At 35.1% G+C, this 23,286-nt stretch overlaps 1 protein-coding gene across 20 annotated transcripts in view; it reads left to right on the plus strand.

Annotated features, from left to right (window-relative positions):
- Nucleotides 1-23,286, plus strand: part of DCAF6 (DDB1 and CUL4 associated factor 6) — a 139,462-nt gene that overhangs the window by 108,605 nt on the left and 7,571 nt on the right. For 14 of the 20 annotated variants that reach the window (XM_063625099.1, XM_063625087.1, XM_063625097.1 and 11 more), the window contains 6 exons: nt 162-248; nt 477-804; nt 17,844-17,982; nt 19,742-19,898; nt 20,535-20,623; nt 22,827-22,932. In XM_063625099.1, coding sequence (XP_063481169.1) covers nt 162-248; nt 477-804; nt 17,844-17,982; nt 19,742-19,898; nt 20,535-20,623; nt 22,827-22,932 — 906 coding nt within the window. Of the gene's footprint in view, nt 1-161; nt 249-476; nt 805-6,443; nt 6,486-17,843; nt 17,983-19,741; nt 19,899-20,534; nt 20,624-22,826; nt 22,933-23,286 lie in introns of all 20 variants that reach the window. The other 6 variants (XM_063625080.1, XM_063625084.1, XM_063625086.1 and 3 more) reach the window with 2 other exon arrangements.

The following is a 23,286-nucleotide window of genomic DNA, read 5'->3' on the forward strand; positions in this document are numbered from 1 at the left end:
GATAATTTGCAGTATAAGGAAGGGTATGCATAGGTTATATGCAAATATTATGCCATTATATATGAGGGACTTGATGATCTGCAGATTTTGGTATTTTCAGCAGTTTTAGAACTAATCCCTCATGGATACCAAGGGATGACTGTAATTTGGTTTACTTACAGAAGCTCCCGAAGAATCATCAGAGGATGAGACAAAATATCAGGAAGGAGTATCTGCAGAAAACCCAGTTGAGAACCATATCAATATAAGTGAGTTGCTCCCTTTAGATAATTGCTTTGTATGGGAAAGTAAAAAGCCTTAATCTATGTTAATCTCTCTAGAGTTAGAGGCCGTGTCCGAATGTGTTGTGGAATTTTCCTCCCCTTATAGAGGAATTAGACGTCATATTAGAATGTGTTTGTCAGCTCCTAAGTTAGGTTAAATAATTAATATTGCCCACATTACCACCTGTTACATACAACTTTATTTTCTGACAGCACAATCAGATAAGTTCACAGCCAAGCCATCGGATTCCAACTCAGGAGAAAGAAATGACCTCAATCTTGATAGCTCTTGTGGGGTTCCAGAAGAATCTGCTTCATCTGAAGAAGCCAAGGAACCAGAAACTTCAGATCAGACTAGCACTGAGAGTGCTACCAATGAAAATAACACCAATCCTGAGCCTCAGTTCCAAACAGAAGCCATTGGGCCTTCAGCTCATGAAGAAACATCCACCAGGGACTCTGCTCTTCAGGACACAGATGACAGTGATGATGACCCAGTCCTGATCCCAGGTGCAAGGTATCGAGCAGGACCTGGTGATAGGTTGGTAAATTTTTAATTAACATGAGCTGTAAAAAATATATTTCACAAGGATTTGTTTGAAGTCATGTAACAGAATCTCTCCATTTTTGACAGTTGCTTCCTCTAAGAGTGTCTCATTCATATAAACTTAAAGAAACTTTACAGTTTACTGTAAATGATTTTACATATTATATTCTTTGAGCACTGTGCATTAATAGGGAAATAAAAAGTCTTCATTCTCCGTATCTCTAGCACTGAGGCTTGCTTCTGAATTTACAGATCAAGAGAAAAGAATGTTAAGAATGACCCACAGGTTATTTATGAAGTCAAGGTTATACTTAGCTCTCAGATTATCTTGTAGATATCCAGGCCTTTATCAGTTTTGTTTTGGTTTTAATGTTAATTTTTTCTGCTTTTCTATTGACCCTGGATTAAGGTAGTGTGTTAGTAGTTCTGTTTTTGGGAACACTGTTTTTCTTTGATTTCTACTAAACTTAATGACTGAATTTAGAAAATGAAAAATTATACCAAATAAATACTGTAGCAGCAATAAAAAATTGAATTGCCAACATGTTTATATAGTTTTTCTATATTTTATGTGATCACAAGGATATATTTTCTTTTGTGGGAGATAAAATAAATTTTTAAATCATACTGCATTTCATTCTCATGGAAAACTATTTCTATTATTAGTGCTATCATATCTTATTGTAAGTTCTGTCCTCTTTCAGAGAACCTAGTTTTAATCTTAAAATCCTAGTTTACAAAGGAGTGAGATTCTATTTGGAATATTTCACATTTTATATGCTCAATATATTGCTGTTTATAAGATACCCTAAAGTATCTGTCAACTGAAAAATATAATGAAAGATTAATTTACCACTCATAGTCAAGAGCATGATGATGGGTTTAAATACTGGTTTCACCACTTACCAGCAATGTTTTTTCATTCAAATTACTTCATGACTCTTAAAGATTCAGTTTCTTATCTATAAAATAGGGTTATGATTATCTAAAATTATTGTAAGAATTTAAAAACACATCTATCAGTCAATCATGATGTGACCTGGCTCATGTTAATAGCACTAATTAAATGATAGCTGTATTAAACAATCAAGATAGTCTATGAGGCCACCTTAATTTTTAAAAGAATTACAGTAAGAATGACTCTAGGGATAAAGACTGAAAGAAGACAGGCAAAAATCCTGAAGAGGATAGCTTGCAGCTCAGGGGAACTACCTTTTCTTAACTATGAAAGGGTATGTTTCTTCCTTTAGTCATATTTGGGAAATGTTTACTTTGCCATGGCACTTTTTTTGTAGATATGAAGCAAGAATTTCCCCCCATATTTATACTTAGAGATTAATCAAACATCTTCTCTTTACCTGTACACATTAATCTTGAGCATTCTTAATATATATTTTAGGCAAGTAAGACTTAGTTCTATTTCTTTCCATACCCAGAGGGAGTTCCTTAGAATGTTATTACCACTTAATATATGCAGATGAGGTTAGCAAGCCTAGCACAATTTGAAAATCAAACTGATAATTTCCAAAACCCAAGGTTGAGAGCTAGATTCTATAATTTAATTAAGCTTGTACATTTATGGCCTTCCATTTATATAAATGAGCTAATGTCTTATTTTTCTGTATTTAAGTAGTAGAACATGATATTGAGGTCATAATTGAAAATAAACTTTAAGTGCCCAGTTTCTAGTAATGTTATTTATGGATATTAGACACTTTGAGAAAGTCATAACTATTTAGCAGCTTCTATGCAGGCTAATTATTACACTAATACCAAGCCTGCTTTATAGCTGAGGAAACTTAGGTGCTAAGCAAAGGGTTTTGTATATTCTACACCTAAGGAGTTTTGTTTTTTGAAACACAGTACTATAAGATTAATAAGAAAGGAGGATTTGAGGGAGGGTGGGTCCTGGAGAATACAGAAACTGTAATCTTTCTATAGAGCTTTATCATCTTCATAATACTTAGATGATTTATATGTTTTAGGGATTCTTTTAGCATTTAGATCTGTCACAAAGTTGGTTCCCAATAGCCTCACTGACCCAAGGAAACCCAGGTGCTGAACTAGACTAGCAGAATCTTTTAGAAGAGAGATAAGCAGTGACAACAAACAGCCTGGAACTGATCCCACTTCATGCATATACTCTTGAATTCATACTCTCATGGTTAGATCCAGATTTGAAACCACTCTGGGATCATATTTAGTTCCCTACTTTTTAAAAATTAAATATTATTTAGTATTCTGTACACTCATTTGAGTATTTAGCCTATGTTGGTCCTACATGGTATTTTGTTTTGTAAGATATAGTAGTAAACTTCCTGAAGAGTAACAGAAGAATAATAAAATTCTTATCCTTCAAGAGACGTATTTATGAAGAAGAGAGAATACCGAAGCCATTTATAGGAACATAGAAAACATTTAATATATGAAAGTAAATACAGTTATATATATATATCTGTGTGTGTGTGTGTGTGTGTGTGTGTATATATAAAGATGTGTATACTGAGGTAATTAGAAAGTGATTAGAGTAACAATTACATTAATTTTCCTTTGAGATTTGCATTATTTTCTAGCTCTTTACCAAAAATTTGTAAATGGTGTAAATATTTCCTCTGAGTTTTATCTAAATCAGTTTTTATAATTCTTAACTTTTTTGGCACCATCCTGATTTAATCTTGAACAACTGTAAAAAATATACTTTTAATATTTCTGTACCTTTCTAAGGGCTCTTCATCATTGACACTCCTGCCAGTTTATCTTACTTCTCAATTTAGCTGACTTTTATTCTAAAGAGAGAAAGTTTAAGAGATTTTGCTTCTTAAGAACATGAAAAGAATCACTTACCAGCTTATAATTAGTCCTATGATTTTGGAGAATTTCTGTTTCCCAAGAGACTAAGGGTTGTGAAGCTCTGTTGTAAAAATCATACCATTTGGTTCCTAGAGTCCAAGGATACATTGCACACATGGATGAAATGCCCACCTAAAAGGATGTATGTCTTAAAGTTCCTTCCATGCTGCCATTTGCAAAGCCCAGTCAATATTAGTTTAGCTGGGATAGAGAAGTCGTCCTAAAATTAAATATTATACAAGTGTGTACTTAATTTGATCTGTACTTTATATGAAGAACTATATAGTGGACCTCATCAGTTTTTGTTCCAAATTTAATTTTTAAAAGGAAACTTTAAAAGGCTTTATAGCTAAGTCATTTCTGACAAATTTACTGAAAATATCAGAACAGTTCCTTGCAATACAGAGTAATGATTTTTTTAAAAAAAATTTCATTCTTATAATTTGGTTAAATAAGTGACCCAGGTTTTCACTTTTGGGCTGAGATCAAGCATGAGAAGGAAATGTCTTAGAAAATGAAGACCTTAACAACTAACATAGATATTTTTAAATGGAATGCTCTTCTCATTAACTACAGCAAGTCTATATAAATATAACTGGGAGTCTATAGCAGAGCAGCAGACTTACTTCTAAAGAGCCATATAGTAAATATTTTGGCTTTGTTGTCCAGGAGACAAAATGGAGACCATTATGGTAGGTACTTATATGACCATTTAAAATATTACCATTTAAAAATGTAAAAACTATTCTTAGCCTAAGGTTCATTTCAAAAATTGGCATTTGGCGGAGATCTAGCCCAAGAGCCATAGCTTGCAAATACTTGCTCTATAGTAATCAGTGTTATAGAGAGAAGTCAAACTATAGTCTGTGGTAAAATGCCTCTACTGTCAGAAATCCAGAGTTTGAAACAATGAAATATATGAATGTCCACGTTTGGGTTCCCTTTAACTTTGTGTAAGGCAAGAACAGTAAATGGGAAATAAATTGAAAAAAGACAAAGAAATGTATGTGCTCTAATCATGGTGTTTAAAAAAACAAAATTAGTCCTAATGTCAAAAATAAGTCTGACTTAGGAAAAAAGCAAAACAAAGCAAAAAAATAGTATGTGTATCTCTTAGTGATTTTATCTACTGTATTTATTTCATTTTTTTTTTTTTTTTTTTGAGACAGGGTCTTGCCCTGTTGCCCAGGCTGGAGTGCAGTGGTACGATCATAGCTCACTGCAACCTCATACTCCTGGGCTCAAGCGATCTTCCTCCCTCAGTCTCCCAAGTAGCTGGGATTACAGGTGCATGTTTTTGCACTCTGCTAATTTTTGTTGTTGTTGTCGTTGTTTTTTTTAGAAGAGACAGTCTCACTGTGTTGACCAGGCTGGTCTTGAACTCCTGGCCTCAAGCCTCAGCCTCCCAAAGTGCTGGGGGACTACAGGCATGAGCCACCACGCCTGGCCATATACTGGGTTAAGAAACGTAAATATATGCCCTTGGAATGAAAAGAGTGTGGTTGAGTTCTCTGTTTAGATAATCTTCATATAATTTTTTTTTTTTTTTTTTTTTTTGGAGACAGTCTCGCTCCGTCACTCAGGCTGGAGTGCAGTGGGGCAATCTTGGCTCACTGCAAGCTCTGCCTCCCAGGTTCACGCCATTCTCCTGCCTCAGCCTCCCAAGTAGCTGGGACTACAGGCGCCTGCCACCACGCCCAGCTAATTTTTTGTATTTTTAATAGAGACGGGGTTTCACCGTGTTAGCCAGTTTGGTCTCAATCTCCTGACCTCGTGATCTGCCTGCCTCAGCCTCCCAAAGTGCTGGGATTACCAGCATGAGCCACCGCACCCAGGCCATATAATTTTTTTTTTTTTTACAATGCCAAATCTGTTGTAAGTGATTTGATGGTCTGATTGGTAGTTCTGTTTCTAAACTCAAAGAGAAAACCTAAATTACTCTCTGAAAAAAAAAAAAAAAACAAGCATCTAAGAAAGCTTCCTGAATAAGCCCTCACATAGTCTTGAATAGTTTTTAATTACAGCCTCAGTTAGGATGATCTAACAATTTTTTCCCTAAAGAGTGAATTAGGGAAATATCCTATATTGCCCTTTAATAACTTTTAAAGTATTATTTTCATAGAAATTTGGTTCCATATACCTGCTCTGGACCATGGAGCATAGCCCTCACTTTTAAAGCCAAAATTCCTTGTACTGTAAATTTGGCAGCATTTATTCAGTTATCATTATAACCGCGATTTCCATATTTCTCATTATTGCAGTTTACTCTTTATTAAAGCAAATTGCAGAGAGAAAAGAAGTAGTCAAAGAGAAAGAACTGAACTCCTAGGGCGTTAAAAGCCCTGTTATTCTTTGCTCATTTGTTATATAGTCTTGTGGTTAGGCCAAGTGAATCAGCTTAGGGCTTAATTATTTATTTTCCAAAGAGCTCCTCAGCTTTGAGGAGCATGTACGTGTTCCAGTGGATGGTATTCATAATAAGCCCGTGCAGTTTCCCATACTGTGACAGGATTGGGTTCTGATTTATTTAAAAGATAAAAGGGATTAAGTGCAATGTCTTCCTTCTATTCTATCTTCAATGAGTGTTTGTTTCCTTAATTTCTTCATATACATTTAGTTGACTGACATGTTCCTTGCTTAATGCCCTAAGTCACAAAGGGAAACAAAAGTTTTTTTTTTTAAATTGAGATGATTGATGATAAAAAGGGTGTCCTTAATGCTTTAAATATTTGGTTCTTTGAAGTCTTTGTAAGTGATTTCAGTTATTGTGTTCCCTTCACTAGATTTAATATCAGAGGAACAACAATAGGTGATAGAATAATGAGGTAATTCAGTATGTTCCTTCATAATTTTTTTTTTATGATGGATTTGCCAGGTCCTCTTTTGCCACAGCTAACCACCTTTCCATTAACAGTTAATACTTCCTTTGAACTTACTGAACTCTAAGTGCTAAGCATTGTAAAGCAGGTCGCTTTCCACAAACTATATTTAGCTGCATGCACTGCATGGGGATAGAATGAAAAGAAGTTTCCTGTGTGCAGACTGATGTTCACTTCAAATATGTCATATGACAAAGTAACTATAATCTGAAATGATGTACTTTAAATATCAGTTACTCTTTTTGGATATTTTATTGAAGAATGCAATTTATGTTCTTTAAATTTGATTGGGATAACAACTATCAACTTTTTGTTATTCATATATGCTCCTTTTCCTTGAGCTCAATAACTAAAAATGTACTTGAATCTAAATCTGTGTATAGGTTTCTGATTTTTGCAAGAAAGCTGTTTCCTTATAAATAGTTTAGAAATAATGTCACATATCAAGATGATATATAAGCCTCAAGCACTTCTCTAATTCTGACAATGGGACATATTTTTGAGTAGATCTTTAAAGTGAACCTTAATGACGTCAGTCACCTACTCAAAACCTGGTTTGCTGACAAAATCAACCTTGTACTTAACTCTAGAGGCATACATCTGTTATTTACCATCAGTTTCTAAAACAGAGTTGAACATGAAACATATAGCAACAATCAGAAATTTAAGGTTTGTAGAGTTCCTAATGAAAAATACAGAAGTCATGAAATAAGCCAAAAAATATAATAGATGTATGGAAATTTCTGGTTGTGGTTCATTGTCGGGAGGATTCTCATCTACAAGTCTCAAATTTGTTTTTGCTTCTCAAACTTGTTTTGTTTTTGTGCTGTTGTTTCTAGCCTGTTTTAACATTAAGGTATATTTGAAGTAACTTTTTCAAATTATTACTAGTTATCACTTCTTTTTTTTTTTTTTTCCCCCAAGATTTAGCCTTGCTCTGTTGCCCAGGCAGTAGTGCAGTGGTACGATCCCAGCCCACTACAGCCTCTGCCCCCAGAGTTAAAGTGATTCTCCCACCTCAGCCTCCTGAGTATCTGGGATTACAGGTGCCCACCACCAGGCCCAGCTAATTTTTGTATTTTTAGTAGAGACAGAGTTGGTCACTATGTTGGCCAGGCTGGTCTCAAACTACTGACATCAAGTGTTCTGCCCATGTTGGCCTCACAGAGTGCTGGGATTAGAGGCTTGAGCCACCGCATCTGGCCTGGTTATCACTTTCTGATTAATTATATAACAATAAAATGGAATTTGCTTCAGAGTTTTTTGATATTCTGATTTATACTTTTTATCCCAAGTACGCAAAGCTGGTTTCTGGTTTTATAAGGAAAATTGCAACTATAAAGTACCATGATGCTTTAATTGAGTTTTAGAAAAGCTAAAACACTAAAGTGGAGATTATCATGAACTGATAAGCAATGGTAAAGCAGAAAATGTAACAGTTACCTCCCTATAGAGTGAATGAGGTGAGACTCATTCTTCTCTACCTCATTTATTTCTTATGTAGAGATTATCTGGTGGAAACTTCTAATTATAAGGCAGTATTTTCCTGCCACTGAACACACATTTGTTCTGCTTCTCCTTTTAGCAATTGGAGATGTTCAAAGAATGTAAACTTCTGCTTAAGATAGACAAAATTAGAAAAATAAAATTATCACAGATGTTTATATCTACTGCCCATTATGACTAGTCTTCATTAGGGACTGTCTTACAATGGGGAATGTGTTTTCCTATAATCTGCTAAGATTCTGAATGATAGGTATCATATTTCTTTGAATAGTAAATAAAATGGTAGATAACCCCTATTCTTCATTCTACTTTTATTACCTCATCACCTCTTACCTGGTCTACTGAGGGAGTTCTCCAACTCCTTCTACTCCTGCTTTCAGTAGTTCTCCATTGTTTATGATATAAAGAAGAAACAAACCCAGCTTCATTGCCTGGTGTATAGGGCACTTCATGTTATAGCTGCTGCCAAAAATTGGTCATGCTGTCTACATTGCCATACTTGGAGTGTCACTGAATACATTCAGAGGACTATTGGAGTTCTCTGAATACATTATGCTGCCTTAAGCCAGCGTATCTTTACATACTCTGAGCCCTCTAACAGAAAAGATCTCCCATCACTATCACCATCATTTGGGTCACCTCATCTTTCAACATCATCTTAAGCTACTTTTCCTGGCCCATATATTCCCTAATCAAAAATATGGGCCCTTATATACACCTACTCTACTACCTATCACAGTTCATTGTATATTTGTATGTTTTCATATATAAGAATGTAAGCACCTTTAAGGACAGTGTAATACATACATTCATACAGAAATAAAAGTTGGCAAAAACACCTTTTTGTCAAAAACTCTAGCTAACTAAATTTTTATTCGTATCTCCCTGCATGATATGGGTTTTTGCTTTCTTTCTCTGCTTCCTAAAACTTGAACGAGAAACCAATGAATTACTGTTTCAGGGGTCCCACAGCCTCCCCACACAGTCGATTGCTTGCTACAAAGACTCAGAAGAATCAAAGACACTTCAATCATGGCTATGATTTATTATAGCAAGGAAAAAAGATCAGACAGAGTGGAAGAATCCAGGCATAATGTTCCAAAGTTCTCCCTTTCAGAATGCGCATCTCCCTTCCCAATAAAATACAGTAATACTTGTGTAGTTTTTCTGCCCTGGTGAAGCCTGCTTATAACTCAAAATCCAGGGTGTTTACTGGGGTCTGGTCATGTAGGCACGTCTGCCTGTGTGCCTAACCACAGTCACCTGAATTCCAGACCCAGAAGGAAAGTAGATGTTCACCACAAATCATGTTATTTTTGCAGTTTACGCAAGCTGGCCCTGCAGGGTTGCGTCCCAGGCAGGCAGAGCAATGTAACATGCCAAAAGTCAAGTTCTCAGACACCGGCCAAGGGCCAGCCTTATAAGCAGACCCTTCTAAAGATAGCAGCATCAGACCTGCTATCCCTTACCTTTGTTTACTAATACATTGTAAGGCAAAGAATCCAGTTTCTTGCCCCCACAAAAGAGCAGAAACAGCAAGATACTCTCTAGCAACCCATCTCCCTCACTTGTTTTAGATACTTGTAAAGATATGTGTTGAAATGACAGAAATTCTAACATATAGACCTTTTTTGTTGATAAAGCTAGGTAATGCTAACATATTAATAGTATCTTAGTTCATTTCCTGTTGCTTATGATAGAAATCTTCTGGGTAATTAATAAAAGAAATTCATTTTTTACAGTTACGGAGGCTGGGAAATCCAAGGTTGCAGGGCCACAATGGTACAAGCCTTCTTGCTGGCAAGGACTCTGCAGAGTCCTGAGCTGGCACAGGAAATCACATGATGAGAAGGCTAAGCTCAGGCTTCTCTTCCTCTTCTTATAAAGCCACCAGTCCCCACTGACCTGATAACCTGTTAATCTATAAGTGAATTAATTCATTCTTGAGAGCAGAGCCCTCATGATCCAATCACCTTTTAAGGACCCCACCTCTCAATACTGCCACATTGGGGATTAAGTTTCACCATGAGTTTTGGAGGGGACATGCAAACCATAGCACATAGCTTTTACTATAAACCAAGTGTGTGTTTTAAAGCACTTAAAATGTTTATTTTTTAATAACTTTTTTCTAGACTCTTACAGGATTCAGTTGGACTGCAAACATTTTAAAATTTATAATTTAAATGTAAATTTTAGCTTCACTCTGTCTGAATAATCACAGATTACATATAAGAAGATTCAAGTTAATGAGGTTTTCTTTTCTAAGAACTACTAAGCTAATGTAATAATTGTTGCAGAAACTCTTCTATTGAAGGAGATGGTGGTGAGGATAGCTTTCCTATGTTTGTAAGAACCTAGATCTTCAATCTTTGAATTGAAAAAAATCAGGCTCAAGTTTTTAATAATAAATTCACACTCAATTTATTTTTGAATGGAATAATTTAATTACAAAATAAGAAGATGAAGGTCACTGTTGTCCAAAGTGTTCTGATACTCTACAACGTGGTCACAAAATTTGGGAAATACTACATTGTGTATACCTCTTTTTGAGGTTCACAAGAACCTGTAGTGTAATAAAGCCTCTGAGAAGACTTGCAGCAAGAAACCTCTTTAAGCTTTGTTTAGTATATCATCTTCCACACTTACTTTATCATAAGCCTGTTTTGTGGAATACCTACAAAAATCCCAAGTTTTAGAAATGCTCTGCTTCCAGATTATTCTAACTACACTCTAGACAAGTATTGAGTTCCTTAGAAACCTGGACTAGGAGAAGCTTTTATTTCCCTTTAGTTTTTCACTGTGTGTTTTGCACAGTAAATAATTTCTTTCTACAGATGTATTCAAAAATCGCCTGCTATAATTCTAGTCATGTTCTTGTATTCTATCCATAGTACAGTATCCTTTATATAATAACCTTGTTTGGTAACTGAATACTTAAGTCATTTCATTCCTGGTCTGTCCTCTCCGAATCTTTGATTATGCTGTTTTTTCCACCCTAAAAAGTCTTTGTTCTCTTGTAAGGTATTTTAGTAATACCTATAATATCAGTTAATTTGTGCCATTCTACCTGTGTGTAATGGTGTTTTATGAAAGGGTTTACCATCTTGAAAATGGTATGCAAATTAATTCATATTTTTTAGTGCTATTTAATGAATTTCTGCTTATATTTTAGCCTAGTTTTTTATTAAATGTGACTAGTACTTTTAAAAGGGGTTTATAGACTGTTTCTGGTTCATGTAACTTCATAGTTTAACCTTGGAATTATCTCCAAGATTCCAGATTTTCTGGAATATGCAATAGTAAAATACAAAGTCAGGAGTCTAGGTTTTGTTTTCTTAGGTTAGTTGTACATCCTTCAGATTTACTCTTTTTCTCCATTAAATGTTTCTTCCAAATAGAATAATAATTGATACTTTGAGCTGTTTCGTTATTGCTTTGAAATTGCTGGATAATCAGTTTTTTACCTATTATTTTGTTACTTCAATAAACCTATTATGTGCTAGATACTCTGATGGGTGCTGGTGATAATGATAACACAACACCTACTCTCCTTGAGCTCTCAGTTCAGTGGGATACACAGGCACATATACATAGTTACAATACAGTAATTGCATTGACAGAGCTTTGCAGAGCTTTGAGAGTATTAAGGACCCCTAATCTAACCTGAGGAAGGGGAGAATTATATTTTTATAATTCTTGGTTTGTGACACACTATCATTGTTAGTTCATACTTGGCTCCTTTTCTTTCTTTCTTTAGGTACCCATGAGCCCACCAACCGATCCAGGAACTAAAAAGCTCGCTATAACTTAAATCTACCTGTTCACCCTATTTTGTCCATCTGCCTACCACACCAGTGGTAACCAGTGTCCTGAATGTTATGGTTATCATGCCTTGCTTTAAAAAACAAAACATAAACATATAAACATAAATTTTTACTCACTTTTGAACTTTATATAAAAATGATGTCATACTGTATACAAGACTGGGACTCTTTTTTTCCCTCAGATATTATCTTACTGTGATTCATCCATGTTATATGTAGCTCTTGCCCAATCATTTTTACTGCTATCTAATAATCCATGTTTGACTAAACCACAGTTTATCCATTTTCCTATTAATGGACATTTAGGTTGTTTCTAGTTTGCTGCTTTGAGTATTCTGAAATATTTCTCCTGATAACAATTTTTCTTGGGTATATACCCAGGAATGGACCATTTACAAAATAATTTAAAATTGTTTTCCAATTTGGGAGTGTAAATTAAATATAATATCTAACAATATTTTTTAAAAATCATGTTTATTCATATCACTGATTCTTGTTGTCACATATCTTGATTTTTCTAATTGATTTGGTGTACAATAATATCTCATGGTCTTGATGTTCATTGCCCAATTTACAAATAAGATGATGCATCTCATGTTTTTCAGCCTGATCTCCTGATCTGGTTTTTTTTGTTTGTTTGTTTGAGATGGAGTCTTGCTGTCACCAGGCTGGAGTGCAGTGGCACAATCTCAGTTCACTGCAACCTCTGCCTCCCAGGTTCAAGTGATTCTCCTGCCTCAGCCTCCCAGGTAGCTGGGATTACAGGTGCATGCCACCACACCCGGCTAATTTTTGTATTTTTAGTAGAGATGGGGTTTCACTGTGTTAGCCAGGCTGGTCTTGAACTCCTAAGCCTCAAGTGATCCACCTGCCTCGGCCTCCTAAAGGGCTGGAATTACAGGCGTGAGCCACTGCACCCAGTCCTGATCTGGTTTTCTACTGGGTTGTTTTAATTGAGTTGTTTTTCTTTTCCTTATTGATTTATAAGAATTCTTAATGCATTTTTGATACTAATCCACTGTCGTGTATTAGTGTACAAATTTCTGTTTTATGATTTTTTTTCACTGTTTTTAGGCTGTTTTTTGATGATCGATTTTTAATTTTCACATTAAACTTTATCAATCTTTTATGCTTGTCACTTTCTTTTATTTACAAAATCCTTATCTGGAATTTTAAAATTTGTCTGAATTTCCTTTTGAAGTTTTACTTTTGACATTTAAGTTACTAATTTATTTGGAACTGATTTTTGTTTATGATGTATATGTGTAACTTTTCCCTGCCCCATTTAGATAGCCAGTTTTTCCCCTGTTCATTTATGAAATGGTGAATTTTCCCAGTGATCTGCTATCCCACCTATGTCATATTACAAAGATTTATATAAAATAGATTTGTTTCTAGGCTCTTTTGTTTCATCAGACAATTTGTCTGTCTCTCTGTCAGTATCATACTTTTGTAATTATTATAGCTTTGTAATAAATCTTAATGGCTTCTAAGGCAAGACCCTTCCTTCTCTTTATTCATTTTTAGAAGGATCTTGGCTATTCTTTGTCCTTTGGTTGATTTTATAATCAACTTTTTAAGTTCTACAAATAAGTCATCAGAATATGCTTATAGTTGTAATAAATCTGTAAAATAAATTTGGGTGAAAATTGTTTATAATACAAAGTTATGTCTACATTTATTTAGGCCTTTTTTTCTTTTTTCCTTGAGACAGGGTCTTGCTGTGTCGCCTAGGCTGGAGTGCAGTGGCATGATCATGGCTCACTGCAGTTTTGACCTCCTGGGCTCAGGCAATCCTCCCACCTCAGTTTCCTGGGTAGCTGGGACCACAGATGTGTGCCACCATTCCTGGCTTATTTTTGTGATTTTTTTGTGAAGATGGGGTCTCACTATGTTGCCCAGCCTGGTTTCATACTCCTGAGCTCAAGGGATCCTCCTGTCTTAGCCTCCCAAACTGCTGGGATTATAGGTGTGGAACTGCTGCACTCAGCCTAGGCCTTTTACAAAATATCTTTCAGTAACATTTTATTTTTCTGTGAGCAGGTTTTACACATATTTTTTATAACTTAAAGACACTTTTTGTTGCTGTTATAAATGCATTCCTTTTAAAATTTAGGCTATTTGTCCCCTGCTGATATTTAGAAATGCAGTTAACTTGTATATGATTGTGTATCCAGCTGCATGTCTTTTCTATTATTTGTATTAATTGGCCCGTAGATTTTTGAGTTTTGGTTTCTGTTGTTGTTTTAAGAGTTGTTTTATTACCCAGGCTTGAATACATGGCATGATCTTAGCTCACTGCATCCTGGAACTACTGGGCTCAAGCCATCCTGCCACCTCAGCCTCCCAAATAGCAGGGACTACAGGTGTGTACCACCATGCCCAGCTAATTTTTTTCATCTTTTTTTAGAGATGGGATCTTACTGTGTTGCCCAGGCTGGTCTCGAACTCCTGGGCTCAAGCAGCCCTCCTGCCTCAGACTCCCAAGTAGCTGGGATTACTGGGGTGAGCCACTGTGCCTGGCCTAGAGCATACTTTTTAAATGAACATTTATGCTTTGATACAGTTCTTGTTTATTCATAATTTTTACCACCTCATTTACTAATGCAGCCTTAATTTTGTCTATCCATCTTGTCTTAAATAATTTAAAGCTGGGCACGGTGACTCATGCCTGTAATCCCAGCACTTTGTGAAGCTGAGGTGGGTGGATCACTTGAGGTCAGGAGTCCGAGACCAGCCTGGTCAATATGGTGAAACCCCATCTCTACTAAAAATCCAAAAATTAGCCAGACGTGGTGGAGGCCTGTAGTCCCAGGTACTTGGGAGGCTGAGGCAGGAGAATTGCTTGAACCTGGGAGGCAGAGGTTGCAGTGAGCTGAGATCCCGCCACTGCACTCCAGCCTAGGTGATAAAATAAATGATTTGAGCTGCCATGTAAATTCTTGTTGCATAATTTTTTTTTCTCATTTGTAGCTCTTAGGTCCTTTGGCTTAGCAACACAGTTATTTCCTCTGCTACCTATAACTCTACTTTCTTAGCAAAAGAGTTTTTTCTTTATTGGTTTCTTGCTAATCACATATTTGTAACTGATTCATTATTCCTTTTTCTTCCATTCAGAAAAATGAGAGATCCAAGCATATGTCTCTTAAGTATGTCTCTTTCGAGAATATTTGACCTCTCTATCCTTCGCATTCTCACCTCCCAGTCAGAAAGAGATAGAGTAAACTAAACATGTCAGCTTTTCTGGGAGTTTCTAACTGTATCTGACTTAAAAATGTATGTGGAGATTCCTTTTTCTTTGATAGCATAGAAAAAAGTTTTTTTTTTTTTTTTTTTTTTTTTTGAGATGGAGTCTCGCTCTTTCACCCAGGCTGGAGTGCCGTGGCGCGATCTCGGCTCACTGCAGGCTCCGCCCCCTGGGGTTCACGCCATTCTCCTGCCTCAGCCTCCTGCGTAGCTGGGACTACAGGCGCCCGCCACCTCGCCCGGCTAATTTTTTGTATTTTTAGTAGAGACGGGGTTTCACCGTGTTAGCCAGGATGGTCTCGATCTCCTGACCTCGTGATCCGCCCGCCTCGGCCTCCCAAAGTGCTGGGATTACAGGCGTGAGCCACCACGCCCGGCCAGAAAAAAGTTTTTATATAAGTAAGTCTGTATAGCTTAAAGTATACCATTTAGTTTATGAAAAAGTAAACATCTTTTTATTATGAAAGTAGAAGTATATAATTGTTAAATAATTATTTAAAAAATTGTTAGTCACAATTTAGTGTTCATCTTTCCAAACCCTTTCTATGCATATATAATTTTATTCTATGAATTATTCTTTAGCCTGTGTTTTAGATTAAGCAGTATAGTGGTGGTATCTTTCATGTGGTTGTTTATGGATCATTCATATCCTTTTTAATGGCTGCGTAAGTATTTCATGGTATGGATGTGCCATAATTTATTTAACCTATTCTTTCTATATGAACATTTAGATTATTTCCAATCTGTCTCAGTTACTGTTGTGCAGTGAAAAAAAGTTTATGTATTTACATATTTAAGTTTTTCTATAATATACATTTTTAAAAGTTAAATTGCTGAATCAAAGCTTATATTATTTAATTTCTCTTCAAAAATATATTTTACTGGAACTTTACATTGTGGGTGGGAGTGTAAATTTATACAGCCACTTTGGAAAACTACAAATAGATCTTCAGTTTGAAAGTATCTATTAAAGCAGAACATTGTGCACATACTGAGGTCCAGCAGCTCCTCTTCTAGGTATATATCCAACATAAATATGTGCATAGTTCACCAAAAGACATACACAAATGTGGATAGTAGCCTAATATTAGTAATCAAAAATGTTGAGAACCCATTGTCCACCAACAGTAGAATGGATAAATAAATATTAATATATTTATACCAAGTAATACTCTGCAGCAAAAAGGATGAATGAACTACAGCCAAGTACAACATGGGTGAATCTTACAAACATGATTTTGAGCTAAAGAAGCTAGACATAAAAAAATGTATTATTCCACTTAATTAAAGTTCACAAGCAGGCAAAATTAATTCATGATATCAGAAGTCAGAATAATGGTTTCCTTTAAAGGGACAGTAATGATGGAAATGGGGCACTCAGGAGACTTCAGGAATTCTGGTTATACTGTTTCTAAATACTGGTGCTGATTATATGGGCCTGTTTTGTTTGCAAAAATTCATTGAGCTTTTTACCTTACGATTTTCAACTTTCCTGTATGTGTGTTATGTTTAGTAAAAAGTTTACAATATCTTTTTTATGTGTAAAAACCACTTTCAAACTCCTCTCAGTAATGCCTGTTTTCCTGAACTCTTACCATTCTGTATACATAAAAGTCTTTTCAATCTAATAAACATAAAAAGATCAGTTTTTTGTTTTTATCCTATTATTAGTGAGACTGAGCATCTTTTATATTTGTTAACTTACGAGATCTGTTTTTCTTACTGATTTGTAACCTTTTTAAAGATTATAGACGTTTGGTCTATTATATGTCAAAATATATTTTAAATAAATTCAAACTGACAAAATTATTAAGTAATATGTGTTAGGAGAGGAGAAGTTTTATTTTAATAGTTAAATCAGTTTTTAAGAGTCCTTTGTTCTTCAGTCCCATTTCTGTCACCAAATCATTTCTTAAGAGAGTAAAATCTGCTTCATTAGTTCCAAATTCGTAATATGGAGTCCATAAAGAAGATGCTATTTGAAGGCCCTTGTTTTATTGCTTATATATTAATATTCTTTTTTTTTTTTTTTTTTTTTTTGAGACAGTCTCTCACTCTGTCACCCAGGCTGGAGTGCAGTGGCGCGATCTCGGCTCACTGCAAGCTCTGCCTCCCGGGTTCATGCCATTCTCCTGCCTCAGCCTCCCGAGTAGCTGGGATTACAGGCACCCGCTGTCACACCTGGCTGATTTTTTGTATTTTTAGTAGAGATCGGGTTTCACTGTTCTTTTTACCTAAAGTAGTCTGTTTTTGGAACATCTTTAAACAATATTTTAAATAAAATATCAAAATAGAAGTCTATCCACTGCTATTATATATTACTCTTAGTTTCTTTTCATTTCTCTTTATGTGTTTTCTTAATATGGAGAAGAGGGGAAAGAACATTGGATAAAATTTGTTATATTTGTAGTAAAATTGCACATGAATTTTGTCTGTATTATGTTTTTATAAAATAGCCCTTTAAAAACCAGTTTGCCGCATGCTGTTGCCTTTACTTTTCAACCAGTACCAAAGTTCTAAGTGATCTCTTAACTAAAATACTTTGTTGTAGTAACTCAACTAGTCTGATGTCTCACTGTTGTGTCTGCGTTTTTATGCTTTTGGTTGGGGGTGCCTTATTGAGATAGTGTGTTTATGTATTTCCTAGACTTACTATGTTTTCATAAGTTTCTCATTATTCTTCGTGAATATTTTTATTTATTTTTGTTTTTTAATATGTAATTCATAGACGCTCTGCTGTTGCCCGTATTCAGGAGTTCTTCAGACGGAGAAAAGAAAGGAAAGAAATGGAAGAATTGGATACTTTGAACATTAGAAGGCCATTAGTAAAAATGGTTTATAAAGGCCATCGCAACTCCAGGACAATGGTACCAAACGTTCATGGCATTTTTTGGTGAAATTGCAGTTTCATACTCTGAATGTTTTTCCATAATGATTTATCTTCATATATTGCCAATGGGATTTCAGTATTATTAAATCTTCATTTATCTCTTTATCCAACATGATTCTTTTAGTCCTATAATATATTGTGAAAGACCATTATTTTTTACAAGAAAACTCTACTAAAAGAAGTAGATTAAAAAAATTTTTAGTTTATACAAGTAATCATTGCTTTTTTTTTTTTTTTTTTTTTTTTTTTTCCTCTCTCTCTCTCACATTTGCCCTCTACCTGAAAAGTTTCTGGTGGATTTTTTTTTTTTTTTTAGCTTGTATTAGCATTCTTTGTTAGTTTTGGAGAGAAGGATTTGAATCTATAAAATCTAAGTTGATTGCAAAATATAGTCAGGCCACTTTATACCCATTTTTAAGATTGACAAGTGAAAATAAGAATAGACCAGAAAGATCTCTAAGATCTTTTGTAGTTTTTACGATCTACAAGTTTCTACACCCAGTGTAATATTAATTACTTAATAAGAAAAGTTTTTGAGATGACTAGTGTAACTGTTACTCTGATCCCTTCATAACTAGAAAGTGTTGTTCTCCTCATATTCATTGCATCATCAGAAGGTATCTACAGAATCAGTTTTAATCCATGTTACTGCCATATTACCCTTGCTGATGAATTTGTAGCTTGCTTTCTTTAGGATCTAGGTTAAAAAATTAACATTTGGTTTGGGGAAGTAATTAGCTCTTTCTATAAATATCATTGCTAGTAACAATTATACTCATTTTTAAAAGGTTACTCATTAATAGAAGTAACCAATTTATATTTCTTGCATTTTATTGCCTAAAAGTTAGCATGAAAATAATTAGAGGAAGGAGTGAGAAAAGAGAGGATAAGTAAATTTAACAGTAGCTCAGGTAACAATAAAATTGTCTCCCCTCTTTTGTGAGAGCACCAAAAATGGCAAAGTAGCAGCTGCAGTTAAGATTTTTTAAAATCCTTGTTTGAAATACAAGGATTTTTGATGTTTCATTCATAAAATTGTTCTGCTTCATAAAATTAAGTATGTTTATATCTTTCTCAATTGTGTTAGCTTATAATAGCTAATGAAAAAATTGGTGCTTTCTATTTGGGTCTAAAGCAAAATACAAAAGACGATTTCTTTTTTCTGTGAATTATTTCATTGTCTTATAAAGCTAAATTGGTACAATTTTTGGAAAGTTCAGCAACATATATATAAATTACCATTATATTGTCCAAAACCCAGAAATCCTATTCATTCATTTAGCAGTTAATAATTAGGCACCTATTGTATCCCAAGTACCATTTCAGGTGCTGTAAATATAGTATTGAACAAAGCAAAGTCCCTATCCTTACAGGGGATTTTCTATTACTTACTGCCATCTTACCCTTGCTGATGAATTTCTATCATAATTTAAAGAAGCTAGAAGACAGATTTTTGTCAATTTTTTTTTTTACAGAGAGGGGATCTCACTGTATTGCCCAGGCTGGTCTGAAACTCCTCAGCTCAGGCAGTCCTCCTGCCTTGGCCTCCCAAAGTGCTGGGATTACAGGTGTGAGCCACTGTGCCCAGCATCAATTTTTAATTTTACTATTTTCTAAGCCAGTTTTTTAAAAATGTAAGAATTAAAAAAAAAAAAAGAAAAAAATGTAAGAATAGCATAAATCTTTGTTTTAATAACTTTGATTTGAATTTTTAAATAATTTTTTTTAACCCTTAGATAAAAGAAGCCAATTTCTGGGGTGCTAACTTTGTAATGAGTGGTTCTGACTGTGGCCACATTTTCATCTGGGATCGGCACACTGCTGAGCATTTGATGCTTCTGGAAGCTGATAATCATGTGGTAAACTGCCTGCAGCCACATCCGTTTGACCCAAGTAAGATATCTTTTCTAGGACGAGGGCTAGAAATTATTTGTATGACTCATCAGTCACACAAAATTATTTTTTTTTAGCTGTTAATATTATAAGAATAATCCAAACTATCTGACTAGGCACCACTAGAGTCAATTACAGCTGAACTTGAGCTTCAAACACACCTATAATCTGCTTTTTGCACAAAGTAAAAGAAAATAGGTTAAAAAGCTTATTCTCCGAATATTTCTTCTAAGTTTTACAAGCTGTAAGAGGTTTGGTGTGACTGAACTTTTTATTGTATATCCAAATTGAACATCCAGTCATTTTTAGTCTTCACATATCTCAATTAATTTATCAGAACAAAAGAGCATTGCTCTTTTCTTCTTTTTGAAATTGCCCACATATCTCATAAAAGAACAATGAATAAGTGACTTCAGCAATGAATCTGAGTGACTTCAACATGGTCTTAAAATTATGTTCTAGGATAACATTTAGCAAATTGTCAAAATAATATTTTCAATTAACAGTTAAATATATAGTGTACAATTGCTGTTCAAGCTCAGTTTTGCTACATATACATATATGCATAATATAAGCATATCCTGAATTAATGGCATGTTTCTAGGCTTCATATTAATATGTAAATTTTATTTCTAGTTTTAGCCTCATCTGGCATAGATTATGACATAAAGATCTGGTCACCATTAGAAGAGTCAAGGATTTTTAACCGAAAACTTGCTGATGAAGTAAGATTTTTATTGTACTTACTATAGACCATATTTCAATTTGTTCCTAAAATGCTTCCCTAAGAAAAATTAAAAGTTGTTAGTTGCTAACATGAAACAAGTTAACGCAGTTAAGGAGGTTAAATTTTAAGAAAAAGAAAAATTAAGATAAAAGCATGTCTATAATACTAGGGAGGTAAAATCAAAATAGTAGCTTACTAATTATAATATTCATCATCAGTAACACCAGATTAGGTGTATAGTAGTTTAAGAAAAACAGGTTTGAGTATTCATTTTATTACAATAAAGAATCACACACACAAAAAATCTGTCCTTTTAAGAAAATAATTTTATTATAACTGTTTCTCCAAAAGCCTAGCAATTTTTCCATTTTTAGTACAGCAATTTTTCCATTTTGAGTTTTTCTTAAAAAGGAAATGGAACTTTGTTTTTCAGGATTAGTATATAGCAGAACAAATGAGTGAAGAATCTTTTCCTTTATCATTATATTTTAAGATTTTTTTAAGCCTGTTAAAACAGTATTTTCAACCTGAGTTCTTTGGAGCTCTGGATTTCTTCTGGGATGGGAGAGGGAAGGTGGATAATAGGAAGGCATTACTCTGGGCCTTTCCTCCCCAACTTCAACTAGGGTTTTTATTTGTGGGTTCTCATATACTATTTCTTATGAAAATGAGAATCCATTGCTAAAGATGTTAGTAAGTTGGAAAACCATTACTCTAGACTAACACTAACTGTTTGTAGCACAATTCCCATGTATACTTTCACTCATTGAATAGGCATTTATAAAACAAACACTTGATGTATTGTATACATAATGCTTGGTGTAAAAAAGATAAAGCCCTACCCTCAGAGTTTAGTGGGAAAGACAATGTAAACAGCTAGAACGTACTGTAGTGGGGTCTGTGTCAGTCAGAGGTATACACATAGTGTTTCGGAAGCCCACAGGGAGGAACAGCTCTGTTTGTAAATGGGGTAGATAGGATGGAGAGGTCGTCACAGAAGAAATAAGAACTAGACAGAAGTCAGAATAGCTCACCAGGCAGACAGGGAGCAAAGCAGCATTTAAGACAGAAGGATCAGCATGTGCCAAAGCATGAGAGGGTAAATGAACCATCAGTGTGCCTGGAACCCCAGAGTACATGCACAAAAGTAGCTTAATCAAACTAAACAGGTAGGTGAGGGTAAGATTGTGAAGGGCCCTGTGGGGCACCCTGATGAGTTGGGAATTTATTATTTCAGTACTGGGGAACTGTTGATCAGAGTAGCATCTTTCTCCTCCTCTCATACTCTTTCTTTCATCCTTTTTTTTCCTTTGCCATGTTTTTTGCTTTTCCACTTTTTTCCTTTCCTCATGGTTACATATTGCATCTCTGGGTGTTCATGAATATTCAAGTAATCCTATTCTTGGTACTTAAGGCTCAGTTCCGTGTTAACCCTTGCCCAAAAATTTATTTTTCAAGACTACTCTGCCTCAGTCAAGGTAACATCTTATCAAGGGATTCAAGTGGCCCATGGATAATAATTTAACTGTATTGCATCACTAAAGTTATCAGTTCTCCTATAGGGAAAACAAGGAGCCAACAAAGTAAATGGCTCTGAGAAACAAATTGCAAGTAAAAGCTAAATTAAATTCTTTTTTTTTTTTTTTTTTTTTTTTGAGACGGAGTCTCGCTCTGTCGCCCAGGCTGGAGTGCAGTGGCGCCCTCTCGGCTCACTGCAAGCTCCGCCTCCCGGGTTCACGCCATTCTCCTGCCTCAGCCTCTCCGAGTAGCTGGGACTACAGGCGCCCGCCACTACGCCCGGCTAATTTTTTTGTATTTTTAGTAGAGACGGGGTTTCACCGTGGTCTCGATCTCCTGACCTCGTGATCCGCCCGCCTCGGCCTCCCAAAGTGCTGGGATTACAAGCGTGAGCCACCGCGCCTGGCCAATTAAATTCTTAAATGTTTTAAGCAGGCTCAAAGTTTGACCTTTGTTTTTCTGCCGTTTGAAAGAGTTGTGTTCTCTGACCTTCCTCCTTTAAATACAAGTTACAGTGATTATTTGGCATTGAATAGACTTAAGGCAGAAATATAGACATCAGACGCATAAAGAATGAAGTAATTCCTCCTGGTACTGGCTGATCGTTTACTGTTTGCCCGATCTTCAAGGAAAAAATACAGTTACTCTATGATCTTTGATATGATTTTTAACTTGCCTTGTAGGTTATAACTCGAAATGAACTCATGTTGGAAGAAACTAGAAACACCATTACAGTTCCTGCCTCTTTCATGTTGAGGATGTTGGCTTCACTTAATCATATCCGAGCTGGTAGGAACTTTAAGTATACTACTAAAACCATTTTTATATTTGAAAAATATATTATTATTTAAGATCTACTTTAAAGGGGTTTATATATATATTTTAATATCACAAAATCAGGGTAGCTTAACTTCTAGGATTTCTGCGAATGCTTGATCTTAGCACAGTAACTTAGTTCCTCATGAACTACATTTGTCGTAAAACGGTCAAAATGAAAAGACCAGAATTACGTAAAAACTCTTACCAGCTGCTGTTTTCTTAGAGTACAGGACTGTACCATAAACCTTAAGATATATTATAGTGCATATTCTTTAATGGTAGGTTTGTTGAAAATCAGTCATAGCCCAAACAGAAATAAATATG

This window comes from Symphalangus syndactylus, chromosome 12, assembly GCF_028878055.3.
Source record: "Symphalangus syndactylus isolate Jambi chromosome 12, NHGRI_mSymSyn1-v2.1_pri, whole genome shotgun sequence".
In the NCBI taxonomy this organism is placed as follows: Eukaryota; Metazoa; Chordata; class Mammalia; order Primates; family Hylobatidae; genus Symphalangus; species Symphalangus syndactylus.